The sequence below is a fragment of the Thermobia domestica genome, chromosome 9 (assembly GCF_964235325.1).
Source record: "Thermobia domestica chromosome 9, izTheDome1.hap1.1, whole genome shotgun sequence".
In the NCBI taxonomy this organism is placed as follows: Eukaryota; Metazoa; Arthropoda; class Insecta; order Zygentoma; family Lepismatidae; genus Thermobia; species Thermobia domestica.
The window spans coordinates 88,078,587-88,092,270 of NC_137462.1; the positions used below are offsets into that span (position 1 = coordinate 88,078,587).

The following is a 13,684-nucleotide window of genomic DNA, read 5'->3' on the forward strand; positions in this document are numbered from 1 at the left end:
AAAATGTGCTCGTCCCGTCTCGTCTCGAGAGGTTCTGTCCCGTCTCGTCTCGTCTCGTCTCGTTTTGTCTCGTAAAAATATAGCAGCATACCATGGGAACGAAAGTAAAATGTAGCAGGCTGCACAATGCTAATCATGATACAACTAAGTTACAAGAGTTACCCAGACACACAAGACAAGAAATGTCACGGTAGCTACACCGTGAAGCCTTCACCTCTGGTGTATGTGGTATTCGGTTCGATCTCGGTTAGTGTCATGTGAGCTTTGTGGTGGACAAACATTGAATGTGTGTGGGGACCGCGGTGACTCAGTGGTAGAGCGTTCACCTCTGGTGCTTGGGGTCTCGGGTTCGATCCCAGCCCCGCCAAGTGAACTTTGTGGTGGACAAACACCGTGTGCGTGGGTTTTCTCGGGGTTTTCCCGTTTCCTCCCACTTTCTTCATTCCACCATTTCATTTATTACTCATCATCACTGTCTCCTTTAGCCAAACCGGCATAACCGTGGGACGTAAAACTCAAAGATTTAATTTCATTTCATTTTTCGAATGTGTGTGTTTTCTCGAAGTTGTCTAGTATCCTACTACTTTCTTCATTCCACTAATTTCCCCATCATCATCCATTCGGCCAAAGTTGCCTAAAGGTCTTAAAAATAAATTCAAATAAGCTCACAAGGCAAGGACAAATTGTTTACAAGATAATATATCTCTGCTGTTAGTTGTCTGAGGCTTCTCGACCTTGGCTTTTTTTTTTTTTTTTTTTTTTTTTTTTACATTCTGAAACTGAAATTTGTTTCACCAGTTTCAATACACGAATATACAGTAAAATGCTCATAGGTACGTCGAAGATGAAGACACTAATGTCAAATAATGTTTACACGGCAAGCACAGTTCGGTGTAAAGGTGTCACCATCCCCGAAACTACCGTATACTATCAACCCACTTGCTTTATAGTGTCTGTATGTATATAATATATCAGAGAGAGAGAGAGAGAGAGAGAGATGGAAAGATACCGTATTTATCCGTGTATGCCGTGTACCTTTTCTGCACAAAAACGAAGTCAAAAAACAGGGTGCGCGGCATACACGAGGAAATGTAGAATTGACTGAGCCACCAAGCATTTAAAATCACGGGGAGTTTTTATTAGCCTAATACTGGAATATTGTGAGTAATTTTACAAGAGTAGAAAAGTTTTAATATAAAATGACAAGTTGCAGCTCATCTTTCCTCTTTGCATTAACCGGCCTTTCAAGAACTACTTGCGGCGACTGTACACTGAATGGATGGCAACTGCAGAACACGAAACTACGCCAACTGGCCGAATTAAGAAACCTGCACTCTGCCATTTGTGCGAATGGATTATTGAAGCATGGAATTCAATTCCAGAGGATCTTGTCGTCCGCAGCTTTAAAAAATGCTGCATTTCCAATGCCAGCGATGGGAGCGAAGACTTTATTTAGTTCGATGGTGATACGTGCTCCAGCTCCTCGGCGACGAAGAAAGCTAGGCACGGGAGTGATTTCTGTTAATAATCACAGTATTGTTGGATTGTCTCTGTGTATAACAATTTTAATGATTAAAAGTAGGATGAAAAATACATTGTACTTTTTTTTTTTCAGAAAATTGATGTGCGCTGCTTACATGAGTTTTTATTTATTTATTTATTTATTTATTTTCAATTTTAACGTTCCAGAAATTGGGGGTGCGCGGCTTACACGGGGACGCGTTATACACGCGTAAATACGGTATATAGATAAATAGAGAGATAGATATGTGTGTACACTTTGATTTCATATATTCCAGCCTTTAGGTTTCACAGTGTTAACCCATACCAATCAAAAAACTACTTTCCATTTTAGCATGTTTAAATTTGTTGCAATTATTTTTTTTTAATAAAAGCTCGGAACCAAATAATTTTATTGATCAATGGAAAGTATTTGATTGAAATTTTATATGTTACTGCACAGTAAGCTCTACTTAAAGTGCCATAGTAATGGGAGCTGAACGACACATCGGACGAAAGAATGCTTGGAGCCAGTCTTCACCTCCATGGTTCAAGTCTGTTCCCATAACCGCGGGATGTGTGATACTATATGGTGGTTGTCCCGTTTGTGTAATAAACTCATGACAGTACACCCAGATTAGCTAGTGGTCTAAAAAAGTTGATTTTTGGTGGCCATTTTATATTAAAGTTTCTTATATTGTCGTGATCTATTCGCAATCATACAACGTACATCTTCATACCAAGCCGAGCGGTCTGCGGCGATAGAACATCGGCTTGAAGTCCCCGAGTTGAGTCCCGGAAGGGTCATGTGTATGGATTTTAACAGCATTTGTTTTTTCGTATTGTGTCAGGGGGTGGGGGTAAGTCGTACGGAATAAAAGGATTTCAGTCTGAAAAAATTGGAGAGAATATCCTCCCCCAAGATACTTTCATGGGAGTAAAGAATTAGTAAAATGATAGGATATACATTTTATAGCAGGTTTAAAAATATGGTTTGGGTATCCTATTTCTTTTCTGTTAATTATGTTCAATGTTCGAATTTTGATCATTCTCATGATATTTTCTGCTTTCAACGGAGTTCCATGAATATTATACCAAATGTTCTTTACATTTATCAAATTCGAAAGGTTTTATGCGCCTGTAAGAAACCATTTTTGAAGATAATTCAGGTCCTAATGAATATTATTCACTAGGAAAGGGAAGTATTCCAGTCCTCTCAACATGGAAGCAGAGGGCAATTTCGCACTCTGGTCAGATCAAACATTTCCGCGCAACAAAAGGAAGGCCCCCCTGTAAAACCTCTTCACCTCCAGTGGTATTGTTAGTATCATAAATTTGCTGAAAGCAAACAATTTGAAGGGTTCGTCGACAGTATCTTTGCTTTCTTTTGTCCTTCGACCGCTTCCAAACAAAGAGGTGAATTTTACAACATGACTGCTGTATAATAAGCGAACGATTGGTAAAATGGTATAAGTGTGTTTTTATGTGTATGTGTGTGTGTGTATGAGAGAGAGAGAGAGAGAGAAGACAAAATTTTAATTGCAAGATGACATACTTCAATTGCCGTTTTCGGTTCATATAGCAAAAAGAATACCGCAACTACAGCCTGTGATGAATGTAGACCTTACCCAGTTTTCCAATTGAATAGCTGGTGGTGGTAGTTCGGTTTCTTGACCTTGTAAAAATCTTCCCTGTCTTTGATTTAGTTTGTCACCATTCCAGCCAGAAATGAAAAAAATGAGAATTCCTCAGTTTACAGCAACGGGAATTGGGGACAAGACATTAAGGATGATATTCCTGGAAGCTCATGTATCATGATTGTTTCATTCAATAGACAGAGGACACTTTTCTATGAAGGCTTTTCAACATGTTTTCTCACAAAGGGGATTTTCCTTTTGCAATCTATATGACCACTGGCAATTTCAATCTTGGCCATTCACGCCAGAGTTTTCATTTTCGAGACACGAGACGAGACATTTCACGAGACGTCCCGTCTCGTCTCGTGTCTCGTCTCGTTTTCGAGACGGGACAAGTAGCCTGTCTCGTCTCGTGTCTCGTCTAAAAGGGTTCTGTCCCGTCAAAACGCCCACACGATCGGTCATAACCCCCACACAAATGGACAAATCTCCCAAATACACGAACGGTCATAACCCCCACAGCCAAAACCCCCACACTGGTAGTCGGTCATAACCTCCAACGGTCATAACTCCCACACAAATGGACAAAACAGCCACACATAGCAACGGTCACAATCCCCACATAAATGGACAAAACCCCCACACAAATGGACAAAACTCCCACATGCAGAAATAATCACAACTGCCACACAAATTGACAAAACCCCCATACTCATGTATTGCCCTTGTACTTTTTAATAACATCTTTTATTCCACCCATTTATGTGGGGATTGTGACCGTTGCTATGTGTGGCTGTTTTGTCCATTTGTGTGGGAGTTATGACCGTTGGAGGTTATGACCGACTACCAGTGTGGGGGTTTTGGCTGTGGGGGTTATGACCGTTCGTGCGTTTGGGAGATTTGTCCATTTGTGTGGGGGTTATGACCGATCGTGTGGGCGTTTTGACATTTCTTGAGTGTGGGGGTTTTGGCTGTGGGGGTTTTGACCGGTTCCCTTTTCTCCTAGCCTTTTACTTCTGTTCGTTCTTAACAATTCCATGCCAATTCGATATATGCAGGGAAGAAATTGCATGAGGCCAGAACTTTTTTACTTACAGGTAGCTTATGAAGTTCGTGTTGTAAGTCTGTCTCATAATCTTTCGGTAAGAAATGAATAGAATAAATATTAGCATTGTTTACATCGATTCTCTCTGCGCGTTTACATCGAGAAACTTATTGTCGTTGTACCAAGAACATTTTAGGAAAGGGGTTCTATGTTATATATGGAGTCTTTCTTTCTCAATTGGGATATGGAGCAACAACAAAGTTACTTTTATTCATTTTTGTCTCAATAATTACCATTCTGTATAAATTTCACGCATCGACACCGCTTACTGTATTCCCTATAATGTGTTTGTTTCGTCTCGTGGCAACACTAACGATCGGTCATAACCCCCACACAAATGGACAAATCTCCCAAACGCACGAACGGTCAAAACCCCCACAGCCAAAACCCCCACACTCAAGAAATGTCAAAACGCCCACACAATCGGTCAAAACCCCCACACAAATGGACAAAACAGCCACACATAGCAACGGTCATAATCCCCACATAAATGGACAAAACTCCCACAAAATCGGACAAATCCCCCACACTCTGAAATGATCGTCATTTCACGTCTTTGTTGCGGCTCGTTATGACGCCCAAGAAGAATAGTTGCAACATCAGTTTAAGTGGAATAAAAGATGTTATTAAAAAGTACAAGGGCAATACATGAGTATGGGGGTTTTGTCAATTTGTGTGGCAGTTGTGATTATTTCTGCATGTGGGAGTTTTGTCCATTTGTGTGGGGGTTTTGTCCATTTATGTGGGGATTGTGACCGTTGCTATGTGTGGCTGTTTTGTCCATTTGTGTGGGAGTTATGACCGTTGGAGGTTATGACCGACTACCAGTGTGGGGGTTTTGGCTGTGGGGGTTATGACCGTTCGTGTATTTGGGAGATTTGTCCATTTGTGTGGGGGTTATGACCGATCGTGTGGGCGTTTTGACATTTCTTGAGTGTGGGGGTTTTGGCTGTGGGGGTTTTGACCGTTCGTGCGTTTGGGAGATTTGTCCATTTGTGTGGGGGTTATGACCGTTTGTGTGGGCGTTTTGACATTTCTTGAGTGTGGGGGTTTTGGCTGTGGGGGTTTTGACCGGTTCCCTTTTCTCTTAGCCTTTTACTTCTGTTCGTTCTTAACAATTCCATGCCAATTCGATATATGCAGGGAAGAAATTGCATGAGGCCAGAACTTTTTTACTTACAGGTAGCTTATGAAGTTCGTGTTGTAAGTCTGTCTCATAATCTTTCGGTAAGAAATGAATAGAATAAATATTAGCATTGTTTACATCGATTCTCTCTGCGCGTTTACATCGAGAAACTTATTGTCGTTGTACCAAGAACATTTTAGGAAAGGGGTTCTATGTTATATATGGAGTCTTTCTTTCTCAATTGGGATATGGAGCAACAACAAAGTTACTTTTATTCATTTTTGTCTCAATAATTACCATTCTGTATAAATTTCACGCATCGACACCGCTTACTGTATTCCCTATAATGTGTTTGTTTCGTGCTCTCTTCCACGTGACGTCACGTCGCGCAAGAATTCTGGGTATTTTTTTCTCTCGATAGCAGAAAATGTGCTACCTGCAGCGTTGCCAATGTGTGTGTAATTGCACAAAATGTGTGCAATTTTGGCCTGTTTGTGCATTTTGTGTGTAATGCCAATCTGTGTGCATTTTGTGTGTAATTTGGCACAATTAAAAATTTTGATCATTGATGACTTTTACGAAGTTCCTTTCATTCAAATATTCATTATTTCCACCATTTTTTTTCTTCTGAAAATTGCCTTCTAAAAACTACGAGCTCCAACGCCTGACTCCAGGCCAGCGCAATAAAACCACAGAGAAAATAACAAGTTATTTGTTATTATTGTTAATCTCTTGTCATTTTCTCTACAGTATGATAAAACCTATCTTGCTTCCTTGTACCTCACTTCTTGTTTTTCAGAGGCGGGTGTCATGACATCCCCAAGCAAAGACGCTTTGTCCAAGCAAGCAATGTGAATGGATGTTGACCCTCAATGTTGGCCAAAACATGAGGCAGAGGTGATAAGAAGTCTTGTCTTCTCACCACTTGTGAAGAAAAAAATGCCATTTTGCAAACAGATGAACGACAGAGTGTCCGATGTCTAATTAAAAACATTAAGTACGTTGAAAGCAATGGCGCAGACTTTCCAAGATTTATGTGGATGCATATCATCAATGGCAGGTCATATTAGCTTATATGTTTTCAGAAAAGTCTCGATATTTGATTGATTTACTTTGAGTTAAAATATTTTATGAACATTGTCATAAAGGCCTGTCCTGTGAGTAGGGTTGGCTGGTTTAAACCAAGGTGGTTTAAACCATGGTTTAAACCAAAAAAGCAAAAAAAATGTTCGTAAAAGTGTAAGTGTTTGTAAAATCTTGATGAACACACATTTGTGGGTTATCACGTGTCACTCCCGTATATTATTCGTATTATATTCAGACCTAAATTCCCCATTCATTACTCAAAAAGATTATACTACAAAAGCAACTTTTTTTTTATAAGTTTATAAATGTTTATTTTGTGATTTTTTTGTAGTTGTTATTATTGTTATGTAATTGCAATCGAAGAAAAATTCTAAATATTGTTGCGTTTCAATGTTTACTATTGATAAAATACATCGAAAATGCCGTACTTTTGTGTGTGTGGGGGGGGGGGGGTCATACAGACCCCAGAAGAGGCATTTAGTGAAATAAGTATCTTTGGTATCTATTCATGTATAAATGAGTCTGAGCCAAAGTGGACTCAAATAATTCGTATCTTTATTCACTTTTCTTATTGATATGCAGATTAAGTCTTAAGATATGCAGATTGATATGCAGCGGATGAAGTAACAACGGCCAGGACCAAGGTTCGTCCTGGACTACTGTATTCGGTGTATTCGATTCAAGAAGCGAATTCTTCATCCGAATTCGCACTCTTGCGCAGGCGCAACAGGAACAATATTGCCAACAATAGCTGCACGAAAAGGAAAGAAAGAAAGAAAAGGCTAAAGCGAAAGTCAAAAATTATTTGTTATTGTATGTTAGCGATCGTTTCTTTCGTTTTTGTATCTTAAACTAATGAGGTCTAGGAACCCTAGTCATCATTTCTTGTAGCTGAATTAAGATATGGGGTAAAATAGATAACCTAAAATATGACTGAATTGGTAACACTGCAGATGAATTCGAATACTAAAGTATCCTAGTCTTCTCTGTCTGCTTTGCAGCTTGCTTGCATTACAGTCAACTTTAGCAGCGGAAGCCTGTTGCTTTTTCGGGCTGGAGGCAAGGAAATGAGATAATCGTGTAATTCTTTGTTATTTGTGATATTCTCGTTATGGAGATTTAGCGTGGTACGGAATATTAAACAACACTTTTTCTTCCGAAAATAAATTGTGAAAGAATTAGTACAGCACAAAGTAACAAAAGCGAATACAAAAAGAATTCGAATTCTTTTTCGTAGTACTCGAGGTATCCGAATTCTTGGGAGAATCGAATTCGCTGTATTCGATTTGGCCCATCACTAGTTATTACCAACACGTTCTCTCGCGGGGCGGGATTTTCTTAGTAGCTTGACGGTAGTTCTATTGCCGCCTGAGATATTGCTCGGTGAGCCTCCCAGCAGTGGTGCTAACCAGGATTTTTTTAACGAACAATATTTTTTTCAACTTATGTTAGAGAACTATCATACATTCTGTGCAAGGAAAATGAATCATTTATAAATTATAATTTCTGAAAGTAAATGGATAGGCCGGGCCTCAGGGTCTCTTATGACCCTTCGCCACTGGTAGGCTTAGCTTACCCCGCCTATACTAAGAAGGCGCGTCTGCTATAACCATAAAGTATACCTATACTCTATGCCAGTGTTCGAAGTGGGAAAAAAAGCAGAGGCGGTAGGTTTTATTGCGATTTTAACTCGACATACCGGCAATGTTGAAATACAGTGAGGGTATGTTGCCTAAAAGATTTCATTTCTATTTACATAATGACTGAAAACCACTGGAGAGCTTCTCTTTAGTTATGGGGGAGGGCAGGCACGTAGCCAGGATTTCATGAAGGGGAGGTCCGTGACATGAAATGCTGTGGTCATGACACCAGGGGCTCGATCATTCTAAACAATTTTACTGGAACATATATTGGTTTGTTTAGCCAAGATTTCATAACGGGGGGGGGGGGAGAACATAAATTCTGAAGGCCCAGGAGCTCGATCAATCTAAACTACTTTACTATTAACATATATTGATTTGTGAGGATATATTGGTAAGTATTTTAATAAACTATGAAGAAATCTCGAGTAAAAAAAAAGTATTGAAAAAGATTATACAATATTTACATCCTTCGTCTGTTTATTCAAATATAACAATTTTCCTTTCATTATGACCTCAACTATTATAAAAAGTACATACTCAATAATGTCTTGTAAAATACGACTTGATAATTCGACTTTTTACTATTGTTTTCAATACAGTTTTCAAGGGGAATGGACTTCTGTTCGAATTATCCAATATTTCGAATTATCCAACTTCGAATTAACGATACTCCACTGTATTTTGCAATATCTGCGTTCCTTTTTCTGTAGAATCAAATGTTAACAGAACTTTTTTTTTCACATATATTTTTGTTTTTATTATTCCGTCAACTACTGTCTGTTTCAAATGACAGGTTAAAGGAGCAGTTGAAAATTGTTTTTGAAATAACATATTCGATATTGCAAGGGTGCGATGACGAAAAATTATGATAAAAAATGTCCACGCTGTTACACAACAGCACTATGCTTTCGGAAGCTTGAAATCTCCCTGCTTAGTAGCAGAAATTCTGAGAATTCCGCAACTTTTCTAGAAATTTCGAATTCCCTGACTCATCCAGGATATATCGCTCACCTCGCAACTATGTATTGCAAGTAATACAAATTTCCTCATAAGAAAGAGTAACCAAAAGCTTCCTGTAGTTTATTTTTAACGCTGATCCTTCTTTTCCTCATTTCATTTTCTTTCATCCTTCCCTAATTTTTTTTCAATTTCTGGTCTCGAAGGGGGGGTCCGGACCCCCCCTTGGCTACGGGCCTGGGGAGGGGGACATGAAGAGACTTTGTTCCCTTGCTAGCAACTTTCCGAAAAAATATATACATCCCTTTATGTTGTATTATAAAAATTAATTTATTAACGGTATTTAGCATCTACTCCGCCGTGACAGTCTGGCTTATCATTTGAAAATCAAAGGCGATATCCCTTCATCACTAAAATACCAGATACGGTTTGGCATAGCACCGCATCCCGTCTCACTTCGATCACCTCTCTATACTATAACTGGTAGACCGAATATTTGCATATTAAAATTGCGAACTTTGCATTATGTTGACGCAAATCGTTACTAAATGAATCGCCCTAGTTCTGTAACTAGTAACAATTCGCTCTCATCAATTGCTATTTAAAGAAAAACTAATAAGAAACAAATGAAGCTTCATTGCGAACTTTTTTCTTAGCAAGACGTGAAACACGCGGCGCGTTGCAAATTCTACAGTAGGCTAATGCGATAAAATTAAAAGCATTACAGAGTTTGTATACTGAATTTTCTGAGTGTCTAATTTAGCTTTACATGTAGGCATTTTTATAGAAATGCCATAATGTTCGTTTACTAGCTAGTTTGGAACATCACGAAGGTTAGTAAGTCGTTCTAGAATGTAATTAAAGAGATGTAAATTACGTTGAAGTAAAGTGTAGACTAAGAATCGGGGTATCATAATATTTGTACTGCCTTCAACAGTTCTGTTGTTGCGTTTAGAATATTGGGTATTGAAAGTATTTGAGAACAAGATCGTGAGAAGAATATTCGGAGCCAAGAAGAACGGGAATGGCGCAAACCATAACGAGAAAAACTATAATTTTTACGGTTCACCGAACATTGTTAGGGTCATCAAGTTTAGGGTGCTCAGGTGGATAGATCGTATAGCCAGGATGGAAGAAAATAAGGCGTCTTTACGTTAGGTAAGGCAGTGACAATAACCAATTCAGCTTAACCGGTTCCCGCAGGTACAGTTCCCAAGAAGGAAAGACAGAAAACAACGTGCCCTGTGGGGCTTTAACCCGCCTACACTCGCTAACGCTCGCTCGGCAATACTGTGTATTGACATAATATCACTGCCTCGCCCAAAGTAAAGAGTTACCCCCATATCGTTGTGCTGTATGTATTATGGGCACCTTATTATGAAAAAGTGGTAACATTACATGTTGGCTACCAAAAATGTACCAGTTGATCCTTCCTCTGAATGACGAACCAAGAATACACATAACATAAGGAAACTGTGGAATCCATGCGTGCGGAAATTAACATTGGGGCAAGAGTTTTCTTGGTGCATTTCTTTCAATTAAATCGTTCAGTGAACCGATTCATAAACCGCTTCCTCGGAAGAGTTCGTTAAATATAACCAGGAACCAGTTCCTTACCAATCGAATCGATTAGAAATTATGGTGGTTCCGACTGTAATGATTCTATTATTTACAACAATTCATACTTCAAGTATTAATACATATAGAACTAAGCGAACTTCGTATCGTATCAGTTCTAAATGTAACAAAACTTAAAATACATTACTTGTTAAATAATAGATGAAACTGTAGCAAGAACCACCATACTTTCATAATAAAACAAACGTGAGAGGGGCAGGCCCCCAAAAATCCTCTTAGAAAGGGAATATAAATTATACACATGAGGGGAACACGCCCTCGTAACCCTTTTTTAACCCCATTACAGTTTAAAAAACTGCAATTAACGTGCAGGGGAAATTTCATAAAACTATATATTTGAAATGAACTACAGCAAACAAAACCAAATAAATATTTTACAACTAAGGAATAAATAATTAAAACCAAATACTTGATATTTCAATGCGATGTGTACAATTCGGCAGCATGCTTCATAAATACAAAGTACTTTTCTCCAAGGCTGTAGCCAGAACACCACCGGTAAGACCAACCTGCCGAGCCACAGCCTCAAAACAAACTTCTCTTCAAAAGTTGAACCAATCAGAAACTGGTCTTCTGTTTAACAAAGAGCCAAATGAACGTTCGTGAATAATATTCTCATAATTTGTAACTCCTGACATGGACATATAACACAGTTAAAGAATCTGATGTACTTCCAACGTAGATCCACTAGTAAAGCTGCCAGTTCGCACAGACAACTGCTTCAGGTAAGAACACTGATGATTATAACATACAAAGTACAGTCTTAACCGATTATTTCGAACTGTGTTCAATAGCTTCTGCTCTTTTTCACAGAAACTACAAATCCTTTTATGGTTTAATACTCTCACATTAAAACAAAATCTATAAGCATCAATATCATTTCCGCAAATTAATGTTGTTAGCTTATAAAAATTTATATTTCCTATGACTTTTTCATCAAAAGAAACCTCTATACGATTTGACATAACACAAAGCAGGGTGGAAAAAAATCATGATTTTTTCAAAAAAAATCATTTTTGTTGATTTTTTTGATTTAAATCAAATCTTTTTCTTCGTATGATACAAGTCGCGAACTGAAGAAAAAACATTAGGAATTAGTATTAAATGTTAATTATGTCATTTAAGTGAAAGTATTGGGTTTTAATTTTGAATTAAATCCCAATCGTTAACCTATTTCAATCCCAAACAATGTTTCTTAAGCATTAAAGGAAAAAGTACAGCAATGTATATCAACATGACACTTTTCTTTTCACGAAAGTTACTGATATTTGGCAGGGACATATTTTTAAACAATTGGAACTAGCTAGCGGCACGAAATACATATAAAGTACATAAATTTCGCCTAAAATTAACTAACTCACTCTATGACCTATGGAACCCGCAGGTTCAATGCCATGTTCACAAAAGCTCTCCTGACTTCTATCCTTAGTCAACTGAATTCAGTTTCTATTTTGTATTCTTATTTCTGCGAGATCCATCTTAATATTGCCCTCCCATGTGCGACTAGGTCTTCCTAATGGTCGTTTTCCGATTGGACTTCCAGTTAAAACTTTGAAAGCGTTCCTACTTTCTTCCATTCTCGCCACAGTCCTGCCCACCTGAACCTCCAAGATTTGATGACCCTAACAATGTTCGGTGAATGGTATAAATTATGCAGTTTCTCATCATGAAGTTTTCGCCATTTCTCATTTCCGTTCCTTTTGGTTCCGAATATTCGTTTCAGGATTTTATTCTCAAATACTTTCAGTCTGCGTTCTTCCCTCAGCGTAAGCGACCATGTTTCACAACCATACAGCACAACAGGCATAATTATCGTTTTATATATTTTAAAGCTTCAAATTCCTCGACACAATTCGCGATGATAAGAGATTTTGAACTGAATAATAACACGAATTCTCTGCAGGAATTCCAAAATAAAAAAAAAATCAAAACGATCAGTTCCAGAAGAAGAAACACTTGTGATTGTTAAAAATATGCTTTATGTGACGTGAAAACCAGTTCAACTGCGAGTTGTCCGTGCATTTAAGACATCTATATATAGCAGGCACGTTTTTATACTTTTCTGTTGGCTATTTTATTTCCTCTTACAATTTTTCCTGCACAGGCGCGGCAAATTTTCTGCGATCACATCGCAGATCGCGGCATGTTCTGCAATGGGGTCAAATATCCACTTTATCAAAAGTATTATTCGATATTTTAACGCATCCAAAATTTGTCGTATTACGATCCCGAGGAACTTCTATGTATTTAGTACATAAATTTCGCCCAAAATTTTAAAATCTATCTATCTATCTATATATATATATATATATATATATATATATATATATATATATATTGTTTCGGAGAGGGGATCGAACCCTCTAATCGAAAGAGCTTTCATCTTAAATGTCCATGGTGATTTCCCCGTTGGAACAGAAATTTTAAAACCCTGTGTTACAAAGAGAAGAAAGCAGGGTTCACCCTAACCCGTTCAAACGGGATTTTCCCTGATAGTTCCCACATGATACTCGTTTCATGCTATGCTTACATACATTTGAGTCTCACTGTATTATGATTATTATCTTCCATAATCGGAATAACAGAAGAGAAGCGGGATTTTATTTACTTTCACTTTAAATTAATTCATTTCGGAATTTGATTTAAATCAACGATTTTTATTTAAAAAATCAAGTGATTTAAATCTTGATTAAAATCGTGATTTAAATCAGACTGATTTAAATCAATCCACCCTGACACAAAGATAACATTAAAGCGAACGAAGAACCCGAACAACAAACCACAAACCTCTGTGGCATTTGACATTGCACGAGCACCACACTAACAGCAACGAACCACCCACTCAACAAAACATGTGAAGCATTGAAGACTGTGACATAAGATAACGTCACACCATATCCATAATTCCTTGTTCAAACACATCATCACATACTACATGACTTCCTACTAGCAATCAATTTAGCGGAGCATGTACGCTCCCAAAACCGGAGTG

The 13,684-nt window shown here is 38.1% G+C and overlaps 1 protein-coding gene across 3 annotated transcripts in view; it reads left to right on the forward strand.

Annotated features, from left to right (window-relative positions):
• LOC145694828 (S-adenosyl-L-methionine-dependent tRNA 4-demethylwyosine synthase TYW1-like) overlaps window positions 1-13,684 on the forward strand; it is a 101,176-nt gene that overhangs the window by 22,669 nt on the left and 64,823 nt on the right. The window contains exon 1 of one of the 3 annotated variants that reach the window (XM_081771492.1): window positions 9,608-9,887. The exons of 1 other annotated variant lie outside the window; for it this stretch is intronic. Coding sequence is in view for 1 of the 2 variants with exons in the window: in XM_081771491.1 (XP_081627617.1) it covers window positions 11,358-11,417 (60 nt within the window). In the remaining variant the exon portion in view is untranslated. Of the gene's footprint in view, window positions 1-9,607; window positions 9,888-11,234; window positions 11,418-13,684 lie in introns of those variants that run through there. One more of the 3 variants, XM_081771491.1, reaches the window with a different exon arrangement.